We start from the raw sequence: 27658 nt of genomic DNA, 5'->3' as shown, positions 1-27658 counted from the left end.
CATGAATCGGCCAGAAAACAGCTGGCGCGGTCCGACAATGCCAAAGGTGCAGATAAAAACTAAAGCTGACCAATCGTCAGCTTGGTGTGTCCCGGCTTATCATTCACAAGGTCTTATAATCTGTTCTCAAATTAGCCATATGTATTTCATTGGTTTAATATGATGATGATGATGCATTTGGAGAGCGAATGAGAATAACATTTTGGGACTGTATTGTTAGTGAGCCTTTAACCAGCTGTAGTTTAGGCTCTGGTACCAAAACCTGGTAAACTTTGCACTGACTGGAGAGGTTGGTGTGCAGTAAATGTTCAATATAAGCAATTTTCTGTACCACATGTTATTAATAAATTATGAGATTTTATGATATGAAGAATGATAAAGAAAATTGAAAATCGGGCAAACATAAAATAAAAACCTGCATCATATATCAGCCATCGGCTACCCTGATTTCGAAACAATGGCACATTACAATCACATCAGTGCTGCACAGCAGCTCACTGGCCATAACAGAGTAAAGAAAAGTTTACAAAGCGAAGCATGGTGTTCAGAACAGTAATAACAACTATGAACAATGTGTAACAATCTCTTTGAAAAACAACACAGAAAACACCCCATCAAATTTTAAACAAACATTCAATGAAAAAAAGAAAAAAAAAATCCCTAACAAGGACTGGTTTAAGGTCTCATTCTCAAGTGATGGTTTTATATTAAACGGTAAACAGTGTTTTCCAGACACACCTGAGAATAGAACTTGTTTATACAAAGAATCCTATATCAGGATGTAAGAGGTTGGAATATACAGCCAACAGCAGAGAAATGTTGTGTGGCAGGAATCACTACTCCTTGTTTCTGCAACTCTCTAAGCACATCCAGTATGGCGTCGAGCTCCTGTCTAAAGGCCTCCAGTTCGCTGCTTTTCCCCTGCGCTAGCCTCTGCCAGCGTGTTACTTCCGCATGCTGTTCCTGCTCCACCATAAAGCGTGTCTGTGCTATCATCTGCAATATGAAGAACAGTAATTAGTTTGTACTTTATGTCGGTGTGAATGTCTGTGTGATATTATTTGACACGCAAACCTGCTGTAGTTCCTGCTCATGTTGATTGTATCGTAGTTCCATTGTGCGGATTTTGTTCTCCAAACTGGCAAAATGTCTGAGCTCAGGACTGTGGGCTGCTTTTGCCTGCTTCAGTTCTTCTAACAGCTTAGTCAGCTACACACACACACACACACACACAAAATGAAGATAGACAGAAAGATCAATCACCTTCAAATCATCAATAGTACTTGATTTAGTATTAAGATTTTTTTTAAAAAGAAAAATCTGAGATATTTCATTATCAGGAAATTCTACACATATGCACTATTTATTGAGTGTAATACATTATGTGTAATAAAAATCTGGATCTGCCAAAATACAAATCTTTGGGAATGACCTGTTACTATTATTTTGATTTGTCTGGCAGATGGCACTACTGTTAGAGGTGCTGTTGTTAATAACCATTAATACATTTTTATTTATAATAATTTAATTAATAATAAAATTAATAACTAATTTCTGACATATCAGACTCGAGAACATTGGATACGTCTTTGACTCCATATTAGTGATCCTGATCAAAGACTATTACTAAGCTCATCAATACCAATCAGTTTTACTCTACATTAAAGGCACACGGTGGACTCAATATCTGTGTGACGGTCAATAAATGCTTGAATCTGCCCTCCTTTAATACAATGTTTTAAAAATGAGAGGAATTAATGGGAAAAATAAAACATTGGACACTATTTTAACTGGATACATACAGAATAAGGCGGGGGGGAAAGATGATAAAGGAATTTACTATGTATATGAAACTGTAACTATGATGAAGATGTAAAAACATTTTTTAATTACCTGGTTTTGCAACGTCTCCTCTCGAAGTTTGGATAAATCAAGCGCTTTTTTAGTTCTTTGTAGCTCCTTTACTTGTTCACGTAAATGCAACATCATGACCTTAATAACACACGCAGATGCACACAATGTTTTTATTTTTAATAATAATAATAATTACATTTCTTCAATTAATAAAGCCATGTTATATACCTCAAATAATGGTATAATGTAAAGCTATGACTACATTTTGTATTTTGTATAATTGTTATCTCTAATAATTAGAACTGACTGGTGATAAACAAAATGATTTGAACTTCATCACCAGGACCAGCAATATGAACAGGAACCTAGATATAGCACTTTAAGGTAAATCCACAGATTATGCACACATTAGATCCAGTTTTATGCTATAGATTTATGAGATGTTAACTTGCATAGATCTGCTTATCTTCTGACTATAAAGTGACGTCTATTGTCATTATGCTGTGACAATTTAACTGAGAGTGTATAAGCATATTATACAAACTATGATATTTAGAACTGTAATATAAAATGTAACCATACCTCCTGGGATTTCACTTGATTTGTGAGTTGAGCTACATTTGATGAGGAGTGCTCCAGGGCATGGCCAGCCACCAGCCGTTCTATTTCCCTCTGGTGCTTAGTCTTGAGCAAAGCCATCTGTTCCAAGTTTTGTTCCTGAGCCCTGAAAACCACACAGGTTTACTAACACACTACTACCAAAATGAGCAGTTCAATGACCAGTAGACTTCATACCTCTGGAGTTCAGCATGTGCATGTGTGGCAGCAGTCTGAAGTGAGACTCTTTCTTCTAACCACTGTTGTTCCAGCTGCTCCTGTCTGGCTCTCAACCTCTCATTCTCCTGCTGCACCTCAGAAATGTGGGAGCCTGAGAAAATTCCAGGTTCATAATCTTTTTCATCCTGAGTAGGTGGGAAAATCTCAGGCAGGGCAAAGGAGGGATATTTGCCTGCTTGTTTGGGTGTAGTGCTGGAGGGTTTAACTTTTGGGCTGATTAACATGCTCTTCCTCTCTTTTTGAAGCCGCCCCACTGTGCGCTTCAGCTCCTGGATGGTGCGGCTCTTGGTGATAAGGTCCTGGTTCATGCGTTCTATCCGGCCAATATGTGCTGCTTCTGTTTGTTTCTGGTGTCGTGAGACATTTTTTGGCTCTGCTAAGGAATGGAACTCCAGGAGCTGCTCTTTCAAAGTGGCCACTTCAGCCTTCAGAGTGCTTACTTCATTCTGGTGCAGTTCCTTTAGTTGTTCCAGCTCCTGCACTACATGAAACTGGGTCTCTGACTGAATCTCAGACTTGTTAAGTGAGCACTTATGACACCCCAGACTTTGCTCAGCTAACCGCTGCTCCAAATCAGAAATCTGCTGCTCATACTGGAGCTAGAATGAGAATTAGAGATGTGTAACCAGCATGGTCTCCAGACTGCAAATGTAAACACACTAACACAAAACAGTGGAATGCCAGTAAAAGTTATTCCAAATAATAAAACTGATGGCTATAACAATACAAATAATAATAATAATAATTATTGGTATTCTGATTATATTATTGTTAAATATGAGTGAACACCAACATTGCAAGGGTGGACAAATAAATCCATAATACATCGGACTAAATAATTTTTCAGTCTAGTCATGCAGTTTACCCTGTTTTTCTCTTAATTACTGTTGGGTTTATGAGTGTATGGACAGTGACACATTCCCTGTTTAGTGCATTTTAAATTAAGCAATCAAGGTGTGATTGAAGTGTACACTTTCAGCTTTAATTCAAGTGTTAAAATATTACATTAATCATTTAGGATTTACAGCCTTACATTGTGCATTCATTATTTAAAAGGAATTGGACAAGCCAACAATTATAAATATAAGAATGATTTTAATACCTTGATGCAAATTCATTGGAGCCAGTGTCTACCCTTTAGGCTGATACCCATGGACATCTCCGAATGCCGAGTTTTCTCTACTTATATGTTTTACCAGGGCTCATGTAGTTGTTGCTTGTTTATAGGCCTGTCTGCCTTTAGCTTTGTCTTCAGCAAGTAAAAATATTGCTCCGTTTGGTTTAAGTTAAGTTACTGAATCAGCCATTTAGGAGCATTTCATTTCTATATATGTTCTATATATGTGCTAGTTTGTTTTACTTTTGAACCTGTGTAAATAAAGGATACTGTAAAAATGGCTGTAACAGTGAATACAATGTTTGTTAAACTCAATGTACTCAATGATATCATGTCTACACCTCAATCACACCTAGATTACTTTAAATCCACTGTTGGTGCCAAATTATGAAAATTGTCACTGTCCAAATATTCACGGAACCGATGGGAGTGCATTTCCATCACACGCCAACTAGTAATCTGGCGAGTTAAGTACTAACGCTATGTGCTTAATATGAAAGCATGTACAGTTTTTTCTGGAAGTGCTGGAGGCTAAATAATTTAAGTCCTTTGAAAAATTTTAAATAGCTGCAGCATGAACACAACATCGCATAGGACTGGAGTGTGAGAAGGTTAAACAATGTTACCACAATATTCATGAGAATTTTGTTGCCTGCATAACCAGAGCTGCAGTACCATCAATAAATAATTGATAAAATCCCAATAAAAAACAACAAGTGAAAAACAAGCTGTACATGAACAAGGTTAAATTGCCCTGTGATTTAGAGCTTTAAATAGATATGCAGTTTCACCGTTTCCTGCATGTCGATCTGCTCTCAGTGATTTAATTTCAGGACGAGGACACAGGAAAGAGCTGGTAGTACATTATCATTCTTTTGCATCCCTTCCGGTTAATTCAACATAATCTGAGCCACTTAATCACTGCGAATAATTGCATGGCCATTAAGCATATTTAATACTTTACAAAAAATATGAAAAACAGAACCCCATTGTCTATCAAACTGGCTAAATGGTTACCAACAGACAGCTTTCCATACCTCACTCTTTGTTGAAAAAGCACTTTAAACCCCTGTGTCTGCTTTGAATCAGCTAATCTAGTATTTATTATATACCTTTAAACCTTTGATCATTATACAATATGTAAGTCAGAGATTGTGTAGCACGGTGAGCCTGATGCACTGCTGCTGTTCCACTGTTACACAGTCATTTCTGTAAATAATTCTGTAACTGGTTATAGCTTCTGAGGAGATCATCTTGAGATGGGTTAGAATAACTACACAAGGGGCAACCACACTTACAAAACACATTCCATGCAGTATGAGTTTGCCTATAGCCAGGTCCTGGACATAAGGGAATATAAGCCAAAAACAAGAAAAAAAAAAGGTAGGACACTGAATGGAGTCATTATGGAGGGTGGCTAGATTTTTGATGTTCTTGATATATGCCTTTGAGTCTTCATGTGTTGCTGCACGTAAAAGGTGATTAGGAATTCATCTCTCATTTCGACAAATCAGGAGTAAAAAAATGACCTGGACCAAGGCTTGCTTGGTCTCTCAGTCATTTAGGTTTTTACACGTTTACTTCTAATTCCACTTACAAAGCTGTAAAGGTTTACAAAAGCTGTATAAGCATTTTCTACATCCTGTAAAATTCAAATGCAACAAACCAAAATAAATAAAATGAAAATAGTGCATCTCTAAACATATTGACTATGATGGCTTTGGGGATTGTGTTTTTTAATTCTACAGAAGAGAAATTTGACTTCTGCCTGCACTGTTCCTTTCTACTGCTTGTTTTATATAAATTCATAGCAGTGCTCTGAATATGGAAGCATTACTTCACCACTCTGTAGTCATTTGAAGTCTATCATGAACCAATGTTACTCTATTTTTTGTCCATGTTTTATTCTAGCTCATTATGGTAAGTTTCAAGGTAAGATAAATGGATATGTGGTCCTGTGCCATGAACATAAAAGCAATAATAGCAACAGAAAAGCTCAGGCAACCCTCTGGAGCGGCTCATGTTTTTTTTTTACCACTTTGGTGTTCTCCAGGTTTTCTTTTTCCCTTCCATTATAAACAGTGTGAACCATAAATGTAGGATTAAATCGGGTTGTATTTGGAAAATATTAATAAATAAATGTCATACATTTTTGTCTATTAAAATGTGATGTGAAATGGCCTTCTATATATTTCTTAAGTATATGTTTGGAATTTACTGTGCATTTTGTTATTCATAATACTGGTTAATAAACATCTATGGTGGCAAAGTTATCCTTTTCATTTCATTTCTTTACAGTTTAAAATTATTCAACTCCAGAGCAAAATTCAGACTTACTCCTATGCTTTCGTTTTACATGAGCGTACACAGTGACCTACAATGTCCAGACACCATTTAACAATTAGTGTTTATGGGAAAGTGAGATACTTTAAGAAAGTGCTATCCACCATAAAAGAATCTTTGTTTCTATGGCAACAGCTTCGGTAAAGCACCACTGTGGTCTGAATCATAAATTTTGAAGTAAATCACAAAGGCAGGAGATTTCAGTCTTTTGCATTTGACGAGAAATGTTTAGTATATTGTATTAATTATATTTTGTATTAATACAAAAAACAGCATGAATAAAAAAGGCTAATATTTTCTGTACAGTTTTGTTACATCTTAAAAGGTTTTATATTCACTATACAGTATTTACAATCATCCTGTGCTGTAGAAAACAATGGTCAAAGTGTGTGAGACTTAATAGATCCCACACACTTTATTATGACCAATAGCACACACTTGGTTATTATTATTATCAGCAGCAGCAAATTAAATTTAATTGCATTAAAAAAAAAGCAATAGTGATTAAAATGACTGGACAATCACTATCATTAGCATGTGCTGTGCATCTGTTGTAACTCAACATGCAACACTAATGTTTACACTCACTGAACTGTTTATGAGGCACATAATATGAATACTTGTTCAGACCTCCATTTGATCTCCAAACAGCCTCAAATCATTGCAGCATGGATTCCACGAAATTCTGGAAACATTACTTTGAAACTCGGATGAATTTTGTGATGATTGCATCACACATTTCCTAGTGCGTGCAAAACTTTCAAACTGCAATGCTTCTGTTCCATCACATCAATTGGATTCAGATCTGGTGACTAGCAAGGTCACTAAAGAACGTTGAACTCGGTCATGTTTATGAAACCATTATGATTTTTGCATGGTGCATCATAATGGTCCCAAAAAAGGACCACAGAAAAACTCCACAATACCATTACACCACTACCACTAGCCCCGACTGTGGACACAAAGCTAACTGGGTCAAGGGATTCATGATTTTCGTGCCGAAATCAGATGCTACCATCTATGTACCTCAGCAAAAATCAGATTTATCAGATCGGACTATGTTTGTCCATTCTTGAACTGTTTAGTTTTGGGAGCAACTTTCCATACTTGGCTGACAGAAGAAGATCCAGACATGGTATTGTTGTAGCTCATCCCCAATTTTTCACAACTGTACACACTACAAATGTACAGAGTGATCTTCTGCACTATTATAGACAAAGCTCAAACCATTCTGGTCATTCTCAGTTGGCATTTCTTCACCTGAAATTATTAAATATAAATTGCCTATATAAACTATTGAGTACAAATTTCTTTCAGGACAGTTTTTTTTTTTTACACGTTTAACATTATGTTTTTGAAATCTATGCCACAGATGCAGCTTCTCCCACCTTGATTCTGTGGAAATTCTGCTCCATGGCTCTAAGTGAGCGTTTGGCTTCCTCATCTCTATCCTCAAGCTCAGCCTCCAATCTGTGGATGCGTTTCTCTAGCAGGGTGGTAGAATGCAAGGGCTGAGGAGCTGCGCATGGATGACTTTCTCCTCCCTTTTCTCCACCAGCAGCTGCCGCAACTAACATCAGTGCAGGCAGAGAGTTTGGGTGCCTGCGCCGCAGAATCCCCTCCATTTCTTTTACCTGAACACAGATTATAACATATAAGCAGCGGGAATGAGCTATTGACTTACAGGGATTCCTATATGAAATCATAACGGTAAAAAAAATTATATTTAAAATAAAATACGCAAAATGGCAATGCAATATTCAAAATAGCAATGTATTTCTGTATTTCAGTTTACATTTTCCATTACCATATTTTCAAAATTTGGTGCAAAACGAAAATGAAATATCATTTACATTTGATATCTCCAACAGAGGTTTTAATAATGTAAATAACATACTAATTTAATCCGTTTATAAGTTACAAAATAAAAATGAAAATAAAATACCCAAATTGATTTGATTATATGTAACATGTAAATGTTATTTGTCTTAATGCATTTGGACTCCCAGTTAGGACACTTTGTAATTGTAATAGCCTTGTAAAAGCTAGCAAAATTCAGTGTGTATTTAAAAATGCGTTCTGAGACAAAGGTTTAGCAAAAGTATATATATATATATATATATATATATATAGAATCACGTGCATATCGGATCCCCAGATTCTTGCCGATACAAAGCCCTACTTTTTGCTTTTTGGGGGGGGGAATTTGCCATTTAACGTCGGTTATCTCTGTGCAGCCGCAGAAGAACTCGCGAAAGTGGCGGAAAAATCAAACCTTACAGCTGCTACAGGTGTTGTATTGTATACTGGTGAATCTCTGCTGTTAGTTAGTGCACATATGCATTTTGTTGTTAAATGTTATGCGATGAACGGGAGGCGAAAGCCGCGCTTGGCGGCGCGGAACGTGGGATGAGCAGCAAAAGCATAGAATGAACACCGGCAGGATTGGGGGGAATCCGCGGTGCGCTTTGGGAAGAAAAGAGCAGCCGTTGAGAGAGTGCCGGTGGGAAGACACGTACCGAGATACACATGAGAGATAACAACGACCGCCGTGAACCAACATATACCAACAATAACAGACAGTGAGAGTGTGGAAGTTTAAATAGGAGCTGGTGATGATGCTAAACGAGCACCATATGTGCGCGGTTGAAGCCGGGAGCTTCAGAGAAAGCGGCCGAGAAAGCACCTGACACGCTGAAGGGGGCCGAAGGGGGCATGGCAGGTGGATTCCTGACAGATAAACATGTACTGTATGTATTTTTATAGCATGCCTTCATCAAACAAATCGCGGCAACGCTGTTGTGAAAAAAAACCCTCCAAAAACACATGCATGCACATTCTCATTTATTAACGCACATCATGTACATAAAGAAATTTCAAGCACGTTAATATATTGCCGCCATTTTGATTTTCGTTTATCTCGATCATCGGTTATCTCGATGCTTTTTGGCGACCCCCTAGGACATCGACATAACCGGGTTCCACTGTATGTATATATATATATATATATATATATATATATATATATATATATATATATATATATATATATATATATATATATATATATATACACACACACACACACACACACACACACACACACACACACACACACACACACATACATATTATTGTAGCTACCATGGTAATTTATTTTTGTATTTTTTTTTTATATTTGCACATAGATGTTAAATACACCTAATACAAAAAGAATTGATGATGATTATTGTATTATATTATTAGTATTATATTAACTAACTAATGTTTTACATCTGCAAAGCTACAATCCATATTGCTACACGCACAGCTGTATATTAAAACTGTGTTGTTCCTACTTCTGACCTACTGTATATGAATATGAAATTTATATTAAAATTTAAAGATAAGTATTCAGTGTTCAAATATAAAGCACAATTATACACTAAAATCTGGTAAGGCTGAAGTGGCTGAAGAGACTAAAGAGACCAGAGGGAGAATAACAACTCAATTCTTGCAGTTCCTAAAAAAGCAACCCCAATGTGCAGTGTGTCCTGAATAAACAGATGCTGCAGAGCGAGATAGCTGCCCCCCAGGGAAGTGGAGCTCAAAAGGGCACACGGTAAACTTCTGCCGAGTACATATGTACCTGTCGTTCAAGATCCTGAATTCTCTTGGCCTCTGCAACCCTCTCTTTCACTTTCTTCTGCTGCTGATTAGCTTGCTTTGCTACCTCTATCCTCAGCTTCTCAACCTTAAAAAAAAAAAAAAAAAAAAAAAAACACACATTGCACATGCACTGCAATGACTCAACAGCATGCTAGGCATAATGATCACAAAGAAACAAGCAATATATGACACTGAGGAAATGTTAAATCAAAATCCCTTTGTGTTTTGCTGGTAGCAGGTTGCCACTGTGGACTTTATTAATTTGAGTCATTCTTGCAGTACACCCTGCATACAAAGAATGGCACTGAATGAACCCAACTGTTATTTATAAAATAATAAAATTAATAAAATTAATAATGTAAACGCATTAAATAAGAGAATAAAAGAATAGAATGAACACTAATTTGCATGGAAAGCCAAAGGAGCCTTTGCTGGGTTAAAGCAAATATTGTTTGTCTTCACATAGAGATAATTATGAAATTGTTTGCTTATGGCGCATTTTATGTTATATTCCCTCTTAATATTTATTTTTTACTACAATTCCTTTTTCTGCCATTTATACCTGAAAAATTTGGTGACTAGCTTACTGAGCAGTATGAATACTTTTAAATCATTAGAATACTAAAATATACATCAAATATAAATAATAATTAATATATACAAAAATAGCTTTATGCACATATGTACACATTTCTCTTCGTTGAAAATTTTTGTTTTTGAAAGCTCAGTAATAGAATACGGTTTTAAAGCTTTTGTAGTTAGCTCCTGTGATGAAGCCAGCTGTTCACTGTGCCTTCCACACATGAACATCAGACGGCTTAAATCAGAACTTTCCAGTGAAAACCTTGTTTAAAGAAAAGGCGTCTGCTGGCCAGCGGGTTATAAAGCTCTGGGGTGTATTTAGCATTACCTGCCAGTGTGAGGTAATTAACCATAACTGGTACATAAACAAACAATTCATAGATATATACAGTATATATACACAGTAAATATACACTTTACCTATTTGTTACTGCTTTCAACACACACACACACACACACACACACACACACACTTTTATTTTCACTTTTAATATTGTTTGCGGCATTACATTAAAAGGGGAAAATCTTACTAGCCATTATAACAGTGGTGTGACTTTTTATATCTATTTTTGATATTTGGAGAGTTCAGTCCATCACAGGGACAAAACCTCATGACCATTTACATGCTATGATTCAAACAGTGTCAGAGCAATTCCACACATATGGTTTACTAGCCACTCTTTGCCTAAATAAATTTAAAGCACCTGGCAAAGCACCCCCCCTTAGAATAAATGTATTCTAAGTTTGACTTACTCAACACACTGTGTGGAGAAGAAATGGCAAATAAAGCTCACATAGACCTTTAAAGCTATTTAAAAATCCAATCAGTATAATTAATGTGATCATCTAGGCCTGACACAGTCAAGTAGTTTCAGCTGTTCTTTCCTTAGAAATGTAGTTTTTCTTCTTTCACAGTATAGGTGGTGCTAAAAAACTTTAAAATAGGTAATATGTAAAAAACAGATTGATTGTAGTCCTTCAAGTATTCACAAAAATGACAGCATTTCATTTGACACTGCTGGAACAAAGGGTAAGGGCAAAGCCTAACAGGGCTGAGTAACATCAGCAGGCTCATTTACTAATGATTCTTATGGATGGTATATAAATAAATGAACAGCTCTGTTACAGCTATATGATGCAGATAATTATTTGATTAGAGCGATTATGCACATCAATTAGTCTAACAACACGATTAAAAAAAGATGTAACGTATTGACAGCCATTTACACAGCAGGAAAACTAACGATTTAATGCAGATGACTAGCAAAAGGGCAACATGATTATAACTAAATTACCATCTCACCTGCTCAGTTAGTCTCTGTATCTCTGCATTGGCTGATCTGAGTCTGGCTGCATCTTTGTCCAGCATCTCCTGATTCTCAGCATACCACTGCAGTCTCTTTTTCAGTACAGCCACCTCTTCCTTATGTCTTTCCTCAAGCAACTTCAGCTCAAACCGTTGATCATCTAAAACACAGCCAAAGACCCACGCTGGTAAATGCGACATAATACACCAAGGATGAATGTGCAGTGTGAAACACCCACACCAACCCACTGTACCTGAGGTCCAGATCACTTGTGCTTTTGCCAAGTCTTGTTCTCTTTTCATTAATTGCAAGTCCACCTGCAGAGCCTGCTTCTCTTGCTGCAACCTGTGGTTTTCTTCCTGCAGCTGCGATTCTGTCCTCTGTAGAAACAAATACATGCTCTAAGAAAAAACAGGTCATTTTTTTTGTATTAGCTAACAATTACATTCAAGGAAGTTACCTGTGCAGCCTGCAACTTAGCCGATAGTTCAGTAATACTGTGTCCATAGATGTCACTTCCTATATTATTTCCCCAGGTCTTCTGATTATTGCTCTTATTTAACTGTTCCCTAGAAGATATTAAATATAAGATAGTGATGAAGATTACAGTGGGATAAATGCTTATTAATTCAGATTCGGTTTTGTATATTTTAGACGCCAACAAACAAATAAAAAATATAAAATCCTTAAAACTCTTGAAAAACACTTCATTATAAACATTAGAATAAAATATGGATATAGTACAGTCCTGTCACAGTCTATAATTCATATGTCCTCAAACTCTGGCCATCCTATAGACATTTGTCTAAAAGTATCATTGTTCATGTAAACTGTGATGCAAACATTTCCTTCATTTGTGTTGCAAAAACCTAGTATTAAACTCAAACTTGCAAAGTTTCATTTGTTTAAGTTGACAGCCTGCCTGTAAGTTTACACCCTGTGACTGATGTTATGGGGGATGGTTTTAAAAGAAAGAATGCCCTAATGGTATGACTCACTTAGTGATGGCTAATTCAGATAGCAATCTTTGATTCTCTGCAAACATGGCCTCTTCATTTTGTTTTCTTTGTGCCTCAAGGGTCTTCATCTGCAGGTACAATTTTTCATTTTCCTGGAAAGGCAAAAATCATTTTAACCAGTCAAAAGTTTGCAAAGTCACTGAAATAAATCTGAACGTGTACACGTACAAAGAAGAAATATGAAGTGCTGAACCTATTTAGAGTGCATAAAATAAAATACACAAAGCACAGATTTACTCCATTTTAGCAGCAGATCAAAAGAGAGGTCCTATGCATTAAGCACTGTTGTTAATACATGCATTTAGCGGTGTATTATTTTTCCTGCATTATCTTCAGCTGGATGACTTTTAATCCATGTACTCAATCCACCCACATAGTCCATTATGCTGTACCTCAAACCAAATGTGTGCTTTGTGCAGAACTATTACAGCACCAGCAAAGAGACAAGCTTACCAGATGGTAGCCTTGAATTATAGTCTCCTGCTCCTTCATCTCTTTCCTGATCAGTTTTAGTTTCTTGTCTTTTTCAGGATCTGAGTCTTCACCAAAACTCCACTTCTGCTTCTTGATTGCCTCTTCTGCACTGCGCAACTAAGGTCAAGCACGAAAAAAAAAATTGTAAATAGTCACTTCCGATCCTCATTTATAGATGTCTTAATATAACTGTTATATATCATAGTTCTCAAACAACAGAGACAATTAAAAACAACCCAAACACTTTTGATGTAAAACTAACACTTGAATCTTGGTGTGGGTTAAATTTCTAGAATAGAATAGCCGGTACTAACACTAGCTGCAAGGCAGTTCACAGGTTTCGAAGGGTGCATTTATCATGGTATATTATTATGTATAGCAACATCTAACTCATAGGGAGTTGTACATCAGACACGGCACATAATCTAAGCTTTTAATAAATGGATTTAAAAAATAAATAAATAAATAAACCAATAAATTATCATCTATATAGTAATGCTTCCTGTGAGGTGACATTTACATAACATTTATGGAAGGATGTTTTGCTTTGTACCACATGGGACACTCAATGCAATTTGCACTTTCTCTGAAGCACTGATAAGCTGATTTTTTTTCCAGTCTCATTAACTTCAAGAGGGGGAAAAAAATAAATAAAAAGAGTCCGGTGAAAGAACAAAGGTTTATCGCTACTGTAGCATAAGTGATAACAGGAACTAACTTGCTGAAAGAGGAAGAAAGCACTTTGAGACCTGCTGGTATAATTAATTATTTTGCTATAACAGCATGCTCTGTTGCGCTCTTACTTAGCACGGTGTAGCTGCCATGCATCAGCCTTAATTTGCCGCACTATCCTTCTGCCTTCCAAACAACTTAAACTCATGAATAGCAGAAAAATTAAAATCTTTTAGGCTTAGGCACCCAATCAGGGCTGTAACAGAGGCTGTGTTGTCGAGAGGTCATGATCTAAATGAACAGACCCACTAAAAGCCTTGTGTTGCCTCATCTTGGAAGACCCTCTTCTCTTAGAAAACACTCTCAGGAACAGAAGACAAGTCATTACTCTCATGAATACAACTTCCAGTGGGTGAAATGAACACCATGGCAACCATTAGAACAAGTCTAATATAGACAATGTTAAATGCACTCCAGGTTGTGGCTATTAAAAGAATTCTAAATATGACACTGAAGAAGCACCTAATGGCTGTTCATCACTGATTAAAACAAAACCCAAAAACCCTACACTTTTTAACAAGCCACTGCTACAGTCAATTTTGTCTGCAAAAGATACAATCACCAAATTGGACATGGCCAAAAATAATGCTTTGCTGGGGTTTAAAAAAATTAAATATATGTCCTAACTTACAACATGCATGTACCTGAAATCAACTAATTCAAAGTAATAACTCCAAATTAAAATCAATAGTGGAATTATTAACCTTGCTCAGCAACACGTAGTTCTTCTGTTTGAGACCACTGATCTTTTTGCTGTGCTGCTCCAGAAGTTGCTTCTCTCTGAGGAGAAATTCTCTTTCTGTCTGAGCCAGTGGAGCCAGTGAGGAGTATTCCAACTGAGGGTCATGGCCTCTGGCTGCAGCTCCATCATTCTCATCCACCCTCTATAAAATAGGTGATGCAAAGGAGAACTCAGACAGATGAAATGAGCCCACTAATGGAACAAAGATTTAATAAAAGTCGGAACAAGCGGAGTGAACTTACCTTGCTTTGTTTTGCCTGCTGTGTGTTGCTGTCTGACTGATCAGGAGAACCAGTGTTCAGACCATCTGCTGCCATTCGTTGTTGCAGAAAACCAGCTGAATGCTTTGAAGCAACAGGTTTACTGCTTACGTTTAAACCTGGATCTACACAGAAACATGCCGCATAATTATAATAAATAAATATATATATATATATATATATATATATATATATATATATATATATATATATATATATATATATATATATATATGAGAGAGAGAGAGAGAGAGAGGGAGAGAGGGAGAGAGGGAGGGAGAGAGGGAGGGAGGAAAGAATTACTACTGCAAAACTGCATGTTTTTATTTTTGTGTTGCTTTGCGATATTTATGAACTTTGGCCAAACTCTAGCTCATTTTTGACATCTAGTGGTTTGACTTATGGTTTACAGTCTGCACGACTTCACATAATACACACTAAAGACACTGAACTTGGTGCAGAAGTTGTTGGTTAATTTGATGCACATTAAACAGACAAAGAGAAAAGACATCATATCACCCACTGCCACAATTTCACAAACTTTCAGAAAACATAACACTACTATCCAACACACACGTAAATTTATACAGTTGTGCTACAATGTATAGTATCATCCTTCAACTGCACACGTTCACATATGTGACTCACACATGTTCAACTATTACCTAAACATTCAACACATCGCAATTAAAACATTAACAAATAAATCGTTTTTTATTTCAAATCTAACCGTCTTTAGTGATTAGCAAAAACGGTATAATTTGCTATGCCATACAAATACCTTCAGAAGCGATTGTAAGTACAAAAAAACTGGAACCTATATATAAATTGGATGTGAATATATAAATATTGAACACTTGTGTAAATACCTTTGACATATGTTTGACTGAGAGAAGACATTCTATTGAAGGTTTGCTTTTGACTCTTTCTTTGAGTAAGTGGAGATGGCGGTTTAGCTAAATTGCTGTTCCTGCTTGTTGTTGAAGCTTTGGGTAAAGGCTTTTGGTCAGCATGTTTAGCCCTCACAAATGGTACTGAAGCTTTCCCAGGAGCAGATGAGAGAGGAGCAGTGGTAGTGCATCTGCCTGGACTCTGCAGGAAATGTTAATAACAATTATTAATACAATTAATACAATCACAGGAATGCAGGTGCATATAAAGGAGGGAAAGCAACAATCATAACTGCATTAATGCTAATCGCCGCTTTCAGGCAATTAAACTGGAACTATATTTATTACAACTATCATTATAAATTTTGATGTCAGAGAAACAGCCTCACCTGAGTCTTCTTGCCTCTGGCAACAGAGGCAACACGAGGTACCTCAGAGACATTATCCTGCTCCTGCATAAGCCTTTTCACCTCTTCTGTGATGCTGCTTAGACTACAAAGGGAAAATGTTTGATGTGCATCCAATGCTGCAAGGTTCCCATTATCTGCTACTCTGAGAGACACGGGAGAGTGTTTAGCTTTAGCTTTTGTAGTGTGACTCTCTGAATCCAACATTTCAACCTCCTTCTCTACAGGTGCTTCACTAAAACAGAAACAAAGTCAAACCATCCACTCCAAATAGTCTCTAATATCACAGAGATGTAAAAGGTTCCAGAGAGCATACCTTAGGGCCTCAAGACCAGAGCCAAATCTGGTTCCAGATTCTGGTCCAATAGTATGCATCAGTTCCTCAGCAGTGGGCAAATCTTTAACACAAAAAAAACAACAAAAACAAATAAGACTATGAATGTCTATTAATGGGTGATATACTGCAAAAATGAGACACCAAAGTATATTTCCACCTTATAGATAACTCTGTTTTAAATGTGCAACAGGGGTTGTGGCAACAAAACAAAACAAAAAAAATAGAGACGTAGCATCTGGCCACAATTACCATGATTTTTTGCGCACACATGCCCTTGGGCAAGTGTGAATTTGTCATAAACATAAATTACGCATCATGTTTATCTACCAAACAAGTGAGAAAAATCAGCTGTCAAACAAGAGGCAGAAAAACAGCTGGCCTGGGAATAATCATTTTGGAGTGATTCAATAATTACAGCTCCAAATAGAATACAGCTCTTGAATGTCTTGCTACCTCCCTTTTCTTTTTATTACAAATTTGTTCTCCTTTGTCCTTCTTTGTAGGCTTAATTATATGTGACAAATGAAAGCATTAAAATGCTTGTGTGATGCCATATGTTTGTAAAAGTGTAAGGAGTACTCCTAAAATGTGTCTATGGCAATGGATGCAAAAAAAAACAAAACAAACAAAAAAAAAAGCACACTCCAACAAAAATACCTACATTCAAAATGCAGCATACATCCTAAAAAAGCCAATTTCATACCTCAATAATTTAACTCATCAGGGTGATGGGCAGTTAAATTTGTTTGGGTTCCAAGTTTACATTTGGCTCACATTCAAATGCTCATTTTAAGCAGATCCCTTCAGACTTACTCTTACTGACCTGATTCTGTAGTAGAGGCATGCTGTGTGGTCCTTTTTACAATTTCTGAGGAGGAGAAAGAAGCAGAACTCCTGCAATCCTCACTTTCTTGCTCCTCACACTCATCTACTGAATGAGTTATCTGCCTGTAGACCTCCTGCAGAGCCTCCATGTCACTCGCCCCACTCTGACCATGTGACATTCCTAGAGAAAATGACAGAAATCATGAAAGGATACACAAGCATGGCAAAACACCATTATCAGCTTATCTTAGCAAAAGAGCATATTTTCTTCCCGTTAGAAATGTAAACAGACCTGTGGTGCCTGGGTCTGCTGCCTGTGCTGTTCCGGAGTAAGGGTACTTCGTTTTCTCTGGCTGCAAAGCAGGCGATGGAGCTTCATCCGTGAAGTTCAGAGAATCATGCAATGACACTAGCAAACAAGAAGCATGCAGCAAATACACAAAAACAAAGAAACAGGAAATATAGTCATATAATGCCCCATTTCACTTTTTTTTTTATTTAATCTGTTCATTTTAGTTGTCTGCAGCTGATTTTAGCTTATTTACTTGAACACAAGAACAAAAAAATGCCATACAAATTTCTACTGAATGTTGGAAGATCCTTAATTACCCCTAAACCACATTATGCTGAGGAAACTGTTTTCAAAAGCTTTTTTTTCCTCCATTGTTATGAAAATAGGAGCAATACAATGCATGTGCTGACAGTTTCATGGATTTTAGGGCACATTGTATAAGAAATGATTGCTGCTGCCAGACAGATTGTCCGAAGTATGTAGTCTTATTGTTAATGTACTGAATTCTTAAAAAAAATTGGGAATGACCATTCTCGAACAGCAGCAAGATGAAAATTAGAACAGAAATCTATAGGCTCAAATTTGTGGGATGGATGGCAATACATACGACGGCTAGTATTTAACGCTAAAAATGATTGCGATTAGACATTATACATTTTAATTAATATGAAAGAAATCTTATAGTCACCTTTAGCCAACATGCCACACCTTTCTGGCTTCTGCCACAGAAATGAAAAGTGTAGAAAATTTACTTACATAAAATTCATTGTTTAAAACTTTACTTAGCAAAGCATAATATGCAAAAGCGCTAATTCCATGATAAAATGTATAGATTTCGAGGCTAAATGATGTACTTGCCTTCTTTTCAGGTTCCGTATCGCTTGTATCGTCTTGAAAATCATCACTGTAAGCAGGGGATGCTGGTGTGGAAACCCAGATATGATCATTTGCATTTTAAAAGTGTTTTATGTAAATCATTTTCAGGATTCTTTCACTACTTCTTTAATGTACTACAGTTTGTTTGCATGCAAGGGGATAAAAATGCTATAACTAAAACTGGATGCTTGAAGAAAAATCTTAGGAAATAAGAAATTGTGCAGCATGGCAGAGCATCTTCTTACCTGCTGTGTCTTTTACAGAACCCAATTCTCTTTCTTCATCTGGACTTTGACTCTGCTCTGTCAAAGAGACATCTTTTCCCCTGAAACACACCCGTGCATTTACAAACACACGCACATTCATGAGTATTTGTGTTTTTGAAAAATATATTCAAGACTAATTTATAGTCATGTAATGTCGCCGTTTTATCTTTACTGTCTTTGTACAACCTTTGAGGAGACACAAGACTGGGGCTGAAGGACTCCTGGTCTTTGATCAGTCTCGAGTCTTCAGTCACAGGCTTAGCCCCACTGTCATAGCTGTCGAGAATTCTTGCGTTCTCCTCTTCTTTCTCATTCAGAGTTTGCATACCCACAGATCCATATAACACCAGTGAATCTGTGAGTGAAAACACATTCTGGTAAATGCAAAAAAATAAAAATAAAAGCAAATGATTTAACGTGTCAAATACAACAATGATTAAGAGAGAAAGACCAACCCTCCGGCTCTAGACTGCTAAGAATTACTGCCTCTCCTTTGGGCTCATCATGAAAGCATTGCTCCTTCGTTTCATCTTCAACCTCCTGGATGGTCTGGGACTTCCTTAATGATTTACGGAAGGTTCTCTTAAGAGCTATCAGTAACATAAAGAAACATCAGGTGTAACAGTGAAAACTGAAAGTAGTTGCATTAGCTGCACTCCAGCACTGCATTTTACATATGAATTGTACAATCACATTTACATTTGAATCATCATCATTCAGTGCCTCCTCATACAAGGTATTATCCAGCTACTTTTAATTATAGCTTGTATTTGCTTGCTAAGGGCCCAGGCAATTCTGTAATTACTGAGCATATGTACTTAAAACATACTACATATATATATTTAAAAAAGGATTGAGCATTAATTTAAAGCAATTTCATTTGACATTAAATCAGTGTCAAAAAATGCATTTTCTAAAAATGTTGTGGAAAGGTTTATGAAAATGAGTTATTGACCATAAATGCTACCAATGGAGAGAGTTTAATCAGATAAGCATAAAGCCCTAACTATCCATACCACACACTTTACCTGAAGTTAAATATTATATATGATTTCCTTTTTAAAGAAAAGAAACACAAACATACACAAATTAGATATTATGACCAACTGACAAACATGTCCACAAAAACAGCTCTGACCTTCTGAGGCATGGACTCCACAAAACCTCTGAAGATTTGCTGTCTTTGTTTCTTTCATTTATTACATACTATACCCACAGGGCTTAGGGCCCTCAATCAAGTTACATTTTTGGCCCTTCAGTGTAGCAAGTTTATGCACCTCTGCTTTATACAGCGGGGAAAATAAGTATTTGACACATCAGCATTTTTATCAGTAAGGAGATTTCTAAGTGGGCTATTGACACAAAATTTCCATCAGATGCAGCCATCAAGCCAAATATTGGAATCATACAAATAAATCAGAACATTTAAGTATACAAGTTAAGTCATAATAAATAAAGTTAAATGACACAGGGAATAAGTATTGAACACTTTATTTAATAATTTGTAGAAAAGCCTTTGTAGGTGATTACAGCTTCTAGACGCCTCTTGTATGGAGAGACCAGTAGTCTGCATTGCTCAGGAGTGATTCTGGCCCATTCTTCCACACAAATGGTCTTTAAATCTTGAAGGTTCCTTGGGACTCTTTTATGAACTTTGATCTTCAGTTCTCTCCATAGATTTTCTATGGGATTTAGGTCAGGTGATTGTGTAAGAGCTCTGTGCTTGTGTGTAAGAGCTCTGTGCTTGTGTGTAAGAGCTCTGTGCTTGTTTCATGTTACTGCTCATCGCTAGTGGAGTTTGTGACTGTTAGATGCAGACCTTTTTATTTACCACGGGAATTCACCACAGTTTACATCGTCGGAGTGTACATTCCTCCCAGTGCTAATGCTAAAGAGGCACTGAGTGAACTCTACGGCGCTATTAGCGACCTGCAGAATGCTCACCCCGACGGATTGTTTATTATCGCCGGAGATTTCAACCATGCGAATCTCAAGACTGTGCTTCCTAAACTCCATCAGCATGTGGACTTTGCAACGAGAGGAGCGAACACGCTGGATCTTGTTTACACAAACATCCCCGGCGCGTATCGTGCGGAGCCCCGCCCCCATCTCGGATACTCAGACCACTGCTCTGTTATGTTGATTCCAGCATACAGACCGCTCATCAGACGCTCTAAACCGGTTCTGAAACAGGTGAAAACCTGGCCAGAAGGAGCTACTTCTGCTCTTCAGGACTGTTTTGAGTGCACTGACTGGGACATGTTTAGAGAGGCTGCAACCACGGCGATTCCATCAACTTGGAAGAGTACACATCATCAGTGACCTGCTACATCAGCAAGTGCGTTGACGATGTGACCATCTCCAAGTCCATCACTACACGCTCCAATCAGAAGCCGTGGATGACTGCAAATGTGCGTGCGCTGTTGAAACAAAGAGACTCTGCCTTCAGAACAGGGGACAAGGCGGCCTTAAAAACAGCAAGGGCCAAACTGTCTCGTGCTATCAGAGAGGCAAAGCGCGCGCACGCGAAGAAAATCCACGACCACTTCCAGGACAGTGGAGACACTCGGCGCATGTGGCAGGGCATCCAGGTGATCACGAATTACAAGACCACATCACCTGCTTGTGACCGTGACGCCTCCCTCCCAGATGCGCTGAACGACTTCTACGCCCGGTTTGAGGTACAGAACAACGTGGTGGCGAGGAAGACCATCCCTCCTCCCACTGACCAGGTGCTCTGTCTAACCACAGCTGAAGTGAGGAAAACTCTATGCAGAGTTAACCCACGGAAGGCTGCTGGACCTGACAACATTCCTGGCAGGGTGCTCAGAGAATGTGCAGAACAACTAGCAGATGTCTTCACTGACATCTTCAACATCTCCCTGAGCAGTAACGTTGTTCCCACGTGCCTCAAGACAACGACTATCGTTCCTGTGCCAAAGAAATCGACTGTCTCCTGCCTCAATGACTATCGTCCCGTCGCGCTCACTCCCATCGTGATGAAGTGCTTGAGAGGCTTGTCATGAGGCACATCAAGACACAGCTTCCACCCTCCCTGGACCCAATGCAGTTTGCGTATCGTCCAAACCGTTCCACGGACGATGCCATCTCCACAACCCTTCATCTGGCCCTCACCCACCTGGATAACAAGGACTCATATGTACGAATGCTGTTCATTGATTTCAGCTCAGCATTCAACACAATCATTCCTCAGCACCTGATCGAGAAGCTGAACCTTCTGGGCCTGAACACCTCTCTCTGCAACTGGATCCTGGATTTCCTGACTGGGAGACCTCAGGCAGTCCGGATCGGGAACAGCATCTCCAGCACCACCACACTGAGCACTGGAGCCCCTCAAGGCTGTGTGCTCAGTCCACTGCTGTTCACTCTGCTGACTCACGACTGTGCACCAACGCACAGCTCAAATCATATCATCAAGTTCGCTGATGACACGACCGTGGTGGGTCTAATCAGCAGGAACGATGAGTCAGCATATAGAGAAGAGGTGAAACGGTTAACTGCCTGGTGTGGAGCAAACAACCTGTCTCTGAACGTGGACAAAACGAAAGAGATGGTTGTGGACTTCAGGAGAGCTCAGAGCGACCAACCCTCCGGCTCTAGACTGCTAAGAATTACTGCCTCTCCTTTGGGCTCATCATGAAAGCATTGCTCCTTCGTTTCATCTTCAACCTCCTGGATGGTCTGGGACTTCCTTAATGATTTACGGAAGGTTCTCTTAAGAGCTATCAGTAACATAAAGAAACATCAGGTGTAACAGTGAAAACTGAAAGTAGTTGCATTAGCTGCACTCCAGCACTGCATTTTACATATGAATTGTACAATCACATTTACATTTGAATCATCATCATTCAGTGCCTCCTCATACAAGGTATTATCCAGCTACTTTTAATTATAGCTTGTATTTGCTTGCTAAGGGCCCAGGCAATTCTGTAATTACTGAGCATATGTACTTAAAACATACTACATATATATATTTAAAAAAGGATTGAGCATTAATTTAAAGCAATTTCATTTGACATTAAATCAGTGTCAAAAAATGCATTTTCTAAAAATGTTGTGGAAAGGTTTATGAAAATGAGTTATTGACCATAAATGCTACCAATGGAGAGAGTTTAATCAGATAAGCATAAAGCCCTAACTATCCATACCACACACTTTACCCGAAGTTAAATATTATATATGATTTCCTTTTTAAAGAAAAGAAACACAAACATACACAATTTAGATATTATGACCAACTGACAAACATGTCCACAAAAACAGCTCTGACCTTCTGAGGCATGGACTCCACAAAACCTCTGAAGATTTGCTGTCTTTGTTTCTTTCATTTATTACATACTATACCCACAGGGCTTAGGGCCCTCAATCAAGTTACATTTTTGGCCCTTCAGTGTAGCAAGTTTATGCACCTCTGCTTTATACAGCAGGGAAAATAAGTATTTGACACATCAGCATTTTTATCAGTAAGGAGATTTCTAAGTGGCCTATTGACACAAAATTTCCATCAGATGCAGCCATCAAGCCAAATATTGAATTCATACAAATAAATCAGAACATTTAAGTATACAAGTTGAGTCATAATAAATAAATTGAAATGACACAGAGAAATACGTATTGAACACTTTATTTAATGCTTTGTAGAAAAGCCTTTGTTGGTGTTTACAGCTTCTAGACGCCTCCAGTCGTCTGCATTGCTCAGGAGTGATTCTGGCCCATTCTTCCACACAAATGGTAGATAAGATAAGATAAGATAAACCTTTATTCGTCCCACAGTGGGGAAATTTCTATGTTACAGCAGCAAGACAAAGAAATAAAAATAGATGCAAATATATATAAAAAAGAAGAATATACAAAAAAATAAAAAACAGAAATAAAAATAAATAATAATAACAATAATAATAATAACAAAGAAATAAAAATAAATGCAAATATCTAAAAATAATATACATATACTACAATACCAGTATATATACAGTACAATGTAATAATACGAATAGGAGAAAAACAAAAGTACGCTTTTTAAGTCGCTTTGAGGTAGTATTGCACGTAAATTGCACGTAATATTGCACATAATATTGTACCTGATTTGTTTAATAATATTTCACACAGATAAAGTTATGGTCTTTAAATCTTGAAGGTTCCTTGGGAATCTTTTATGAACTTTGATCTTCAGTTCTCTCCATAGATTTTCTATTGGATTTAGGTCAGGTGATTGACTGGGCCATTCAAGCAACTTGATTTTCTTTCTTTGAAACCACTTCATTGTTTCCTTGGCCTTGTGTTTAGGATCATTGTCTTGCTGAAATGTCCACCCTCTTCATTTTCAGCTTTCTGGTAGATGGCAGCAGATTTTTATCCAGAATGTCCCAGTACATTTCTCAATTCATCCTGCCTTCAATAATATGAAGTCTGCCAGTACCCCTTGCTGAAAAGCAGCCCCAAACCATGATGCTTCCACCCCCAAACTTAACTTGTGGTATGGTGTTCTTGGGGTGGTGGGCAGTGCCATTTCTTCTCCAAACACGGTGTGTAGAATGACTGCCAAAAAGTTCAATTTTGCTTTCATCTGACCATACTATAGTCTCCCAATAATCCACAGGCTTTTCCAAATGCTCTTTCGCAAACTTTAACCGAACCTCAACATGCTCTTTGTTCAGCAGTGGAGTCTTGCCTGGTGAGCGTGCATGGCTGAGATGGCGGTTTAGTGCACTGCTTAAAGTTTTCTTTGAAACAACAGTACCTGCTAATGCAAGGTCTTCCTGAAGTTCTGCCCGAGTGGTTCTTGGCTCTTGGCGAACTCTCCTGATTATTCTTTGGACTCCTCGGACAGGGATCTTACGTGGAACACCTGATCGTGGCCGGTTTATGGTGAACTGATGCTCCTCCCATTTCCGGATAATGGCCCCCACAGTGCTCACAGGAACATTCAGCATTCTGGAAATGTGCCTAGAACCATTCCCATCAAAATGCTTTTCAACAATAAGATTACGAAGATCTTGAGAGAGTTCTTTGCGTTTACCCATCATTCCTGTGTGCCTCCTGGGTAATGAGAAGCCTTTATAGGCCATCAATTAAGACTGAAGCAGCTGATATCAATTAGTACTAATAGGGGGCAGGGGCAGATTTCAGGTGATGATCTGGCTTTCTTTGCCATTTTGCACCTTGTTATCTTTATGTGTTCAATACTTATTCCCTGTGTCATTTCACTTTATTTATTCTGACTCAACTTGTATACTTAAATGTTCTGATTTCTTTGTATGAATTCAATATTCGGCTTGATGGCTACATCTGGTGGAAATTTTGTGTCAATAGCCCACTTAGAAATCCCCTTACTGATAAAAATGCTGATGTGTCAAATACTTATTTTAAATGGAAATGTCAGACTGATTAGTTTAGTTACCCTAAACTATTACTGAACCTACCTTTCCCTGGAGTCTCATCACTGTCTTCAAGCTCTTGCCACCAAGGCACAGACATCTGGCTTTTCTTCCCCGGTTGCTTTTTGGGTACCTTTCCCAGATTATCAAGAATGCTGGAGCGCTTAGAGCTGCTTCCCAAATCGTCAGAGTCATCAGATATTGACTGTAAAGCATGACGGAACAAAAATGGTTAGAAAAACTGGTACAAAAAACCTCCATCAGAACGTTTCCCAACCAGAAGCCATGGGTGGATAAAACTATCCACGATGCTCTGAGATGACGCTCCGCTGCCTACAACGCACTGGAACATGGACGAGTACAAGTCTGCATCTTACAGAGTGCGCGGAGCGGAGAAGGAAGCAAAGCGCCACTATGGGAGGAACCGAGAGCCACAGTTTGAACATGGTGGCTCTAGGAGCCTGTGGCAGGGACAGAGTACCATCACATTGCAGATGAAATGCACTGTCTGGAATGGCTTCACTTAGCCAGGTTTCCATGAAACAAAACGCAGCAGAGTTTGAAAAGTCATTTGTTCAGGAAAGCTGAAGTTTGTCTGTTTTGTTTGGTAGAGAGCAGAGATGCTAGACTGCACAGTTCTGAAGCTGCTGAAGATTAGATACAAGTTTCAAACAGTGACCATGCAAGTACCCTCACCACAAACACACAGAGCTTACCGCTTTTAAAAACTGCTCAAAATGTTGATCCCGGTTTTCTCGTGTCAGTCGGTAAGCCATTTGCAGAGCACATTAACAAACTCTACCGTAATGCCCAGAATATTTTACTGAACATCAGGCAAGAGACCTATAACCCCTTAAAAACCTCTATAATCCCTCTATCCAAACAGTAGCCATGCAAGCAACCCAACACACACACAGCTCACCTCTTTCAAGAACTCTTCAAACTGTTGATCCAGTTCCTGTTGTGTCATTTGGTAAGGCATTTCCACAGAAGTCGAACAGCCTTCTACTGGATATTTCCCTGAGCAGAAACATTTATTACCATGAAAATCAGAACTAATTTGCATGAGCAGATGTTAGACAGGTACATAACATCACAGTACCACGACTCTCAGATCATATCATTCCTAGTAAAAGTACAGTATAAATAAAGCAATGTTTTCTAACTAGTGATCTGAACCAAAATGTTGCTGTTTGCTAACAATGTCTAAACCTTGACAACAAAGTACTACCGAGTCATGAATAACCGGCTTTGTTTGTACACACCGAAGTATGGACATATACCTATGAAAATATACGATGGTGTGAAAAAGTGTTTGCCCCCCTCCTGTTTTCCTTTTTTTTTGCATGTTTGTCACACTTTAATGTTTCAGATCATCAAACTAATTTAAATAGAAGATAACACAAGTCAACACAAAATGCAGAACTACATGACCCTGTGTGAAAAAGTGTTTGCCCCCCTGTTAAAACTATGGTTTATCACACCTGAGTTCAATTTCTCTAGCCACACCCAGGCCAAATTACTGGCACACCTGTTCGCAAACAAGAAACCCTTAAATAGGACCTGACAAAGTGAAGTAGACCAAAAGATCCTCAAAAGTGCTCATGCTGCGAGCCAAATAAATTCAGAAACAAATGAGAAAGAAAGTAATTGCCACCAGGAAGAAAGGAGGAAAAGAGGAAGGCCAAGGAGGCGGTTTATGAGGGAGGACATGCAGGTAGTTGGGTTGAAAGAGGCCGATGTAGAGGACAGGGGGGTATGGGGACAGATGCCAGAAGAAGAAGAAGAAGAAAAAGAAAGAAAGAAGAAAAGAAGATTTCAATGTGAATTTTTCCTCTAGTGGTGAAGCATGAAATTACAACTAAAGGGAAAGGCTTTCCTACAACTGATCTACTTATTTCATTATACTTTATTAAATGTCTCCATTGCTTCAAGCCTTCATTTATTCACTCCCTCGATATGCGGAATTGTCAGGATTTTCTCCTGCTTACAACGTGACCACGCATAACAAACAAACAGAGAGAGAGAAAGGGAGAGAGACAGACAGAACCCACCTTCATTAAAAACTGTTTACTGTTAATCCAGCTTCTCTTGTGCCAATCTTGTACCTTGGTTACCTGCATAAACAAGCAGCAGGACGCTCAATTACCTGTGACGTTTTTATCATAGAACAAAACGAATCCTGATACGAAAAAGTCCGAGTATTTGGACAAGTGTAATCCTATTAAAGTTATTTTGTTATTGATTCCCGCGACAGTAACCGCGCAATGATTATTTTTAAGCTTATTGCTGCTTCTTCTTCTTTGCTGTAAACTCAATCACCGCGCTCACACAACGTCATCTATCGGCCGCCTGTGTCATTACACCTCTAACATCGCGAAAGCTTATACCAGTGGTTCTCAAATATTTTCCCATTTAATTTTAGAAGGGGTGGATTTTTAAGACCACACCC

The 27658-nt window shown here is 38.1% G+C and overlaps 1 protein-coding gene across 3 annotated transcripts; it reads right to left on the bottom strand.

Moving 5' to 3' along the window:
- Window positions 1-337: 337 nt before the first annotated feature.
- cep162 (centrosomal protein 162) lies at window positions 338-27658 on the bottom strand. Of its 3 annotated transcripts, none has more exons than XM_046848100.1 (27): window positions 27261-27658; window positions 26129-26226; window positions 25252-25411; window positions 22417-22551; window positions 18995-19163; window positions 18788-18867; window positions 18525-18586; window positions 18355-18385; window positions 17667-17783; window positions 17373-17555; window positions 16529-16610; window positions 16195-16447; window positions 15785-16007; window positions 14898-15040; window positions 14618-14797; window positions 13161-13298; window positions 12687-12799; window positions 12149-12257; window positions 11942-12068; window positions 11685-11848; window positions 9780-9884; window positions 7540-7785; window positions 2650-3290; window positions 2437-2578; window positions 1894-1992; window positions 1075-1209; window positions 338-996 (listed from the first exon to the last, which is right to left on the bottom strand). In XM_046848100.1, the coding sequence occupies exons 2-27, from the start codon at window positions 26186-26188 to the stop codon at window positions 775-777; spliced, it is 4119 nt and encodes a 1372-aa protein (XP_046704056.1). In that variant the 5' UTR covers window positions 26189-26226; window positions 27261-27658; the 3' UTR covers window positions 338-774. The 3 variants fall into 3 exon arrangements, with proteins under 3 accessions (XP_046704056.1, XP_046704057.1, XP_046704058.1); XM_046848101.1 differs by having other exon boundaries at window positions 16195-16357; XM_046848102.1 differs by having other exon boundaries at window positions 16195-16297.

The sequence above is a fragment of the Silurus meridionalis genome, chromosome 4 (genome assembly GCF_014805685.1).
Source record: "Silurus meridionalis isolate SWU-2019-XX chromosome 4, ASM1480568v1, whole genome shotgun sequence".
NCBI lineage: Eukaryota > Metazoa > Chordata > Actinopteri > Siluriformes > Siluridae > Silurus > Silurus meridionalis.
This window is presented reverse-complemented; position numbering and strand designations above follow the sequence as displayed.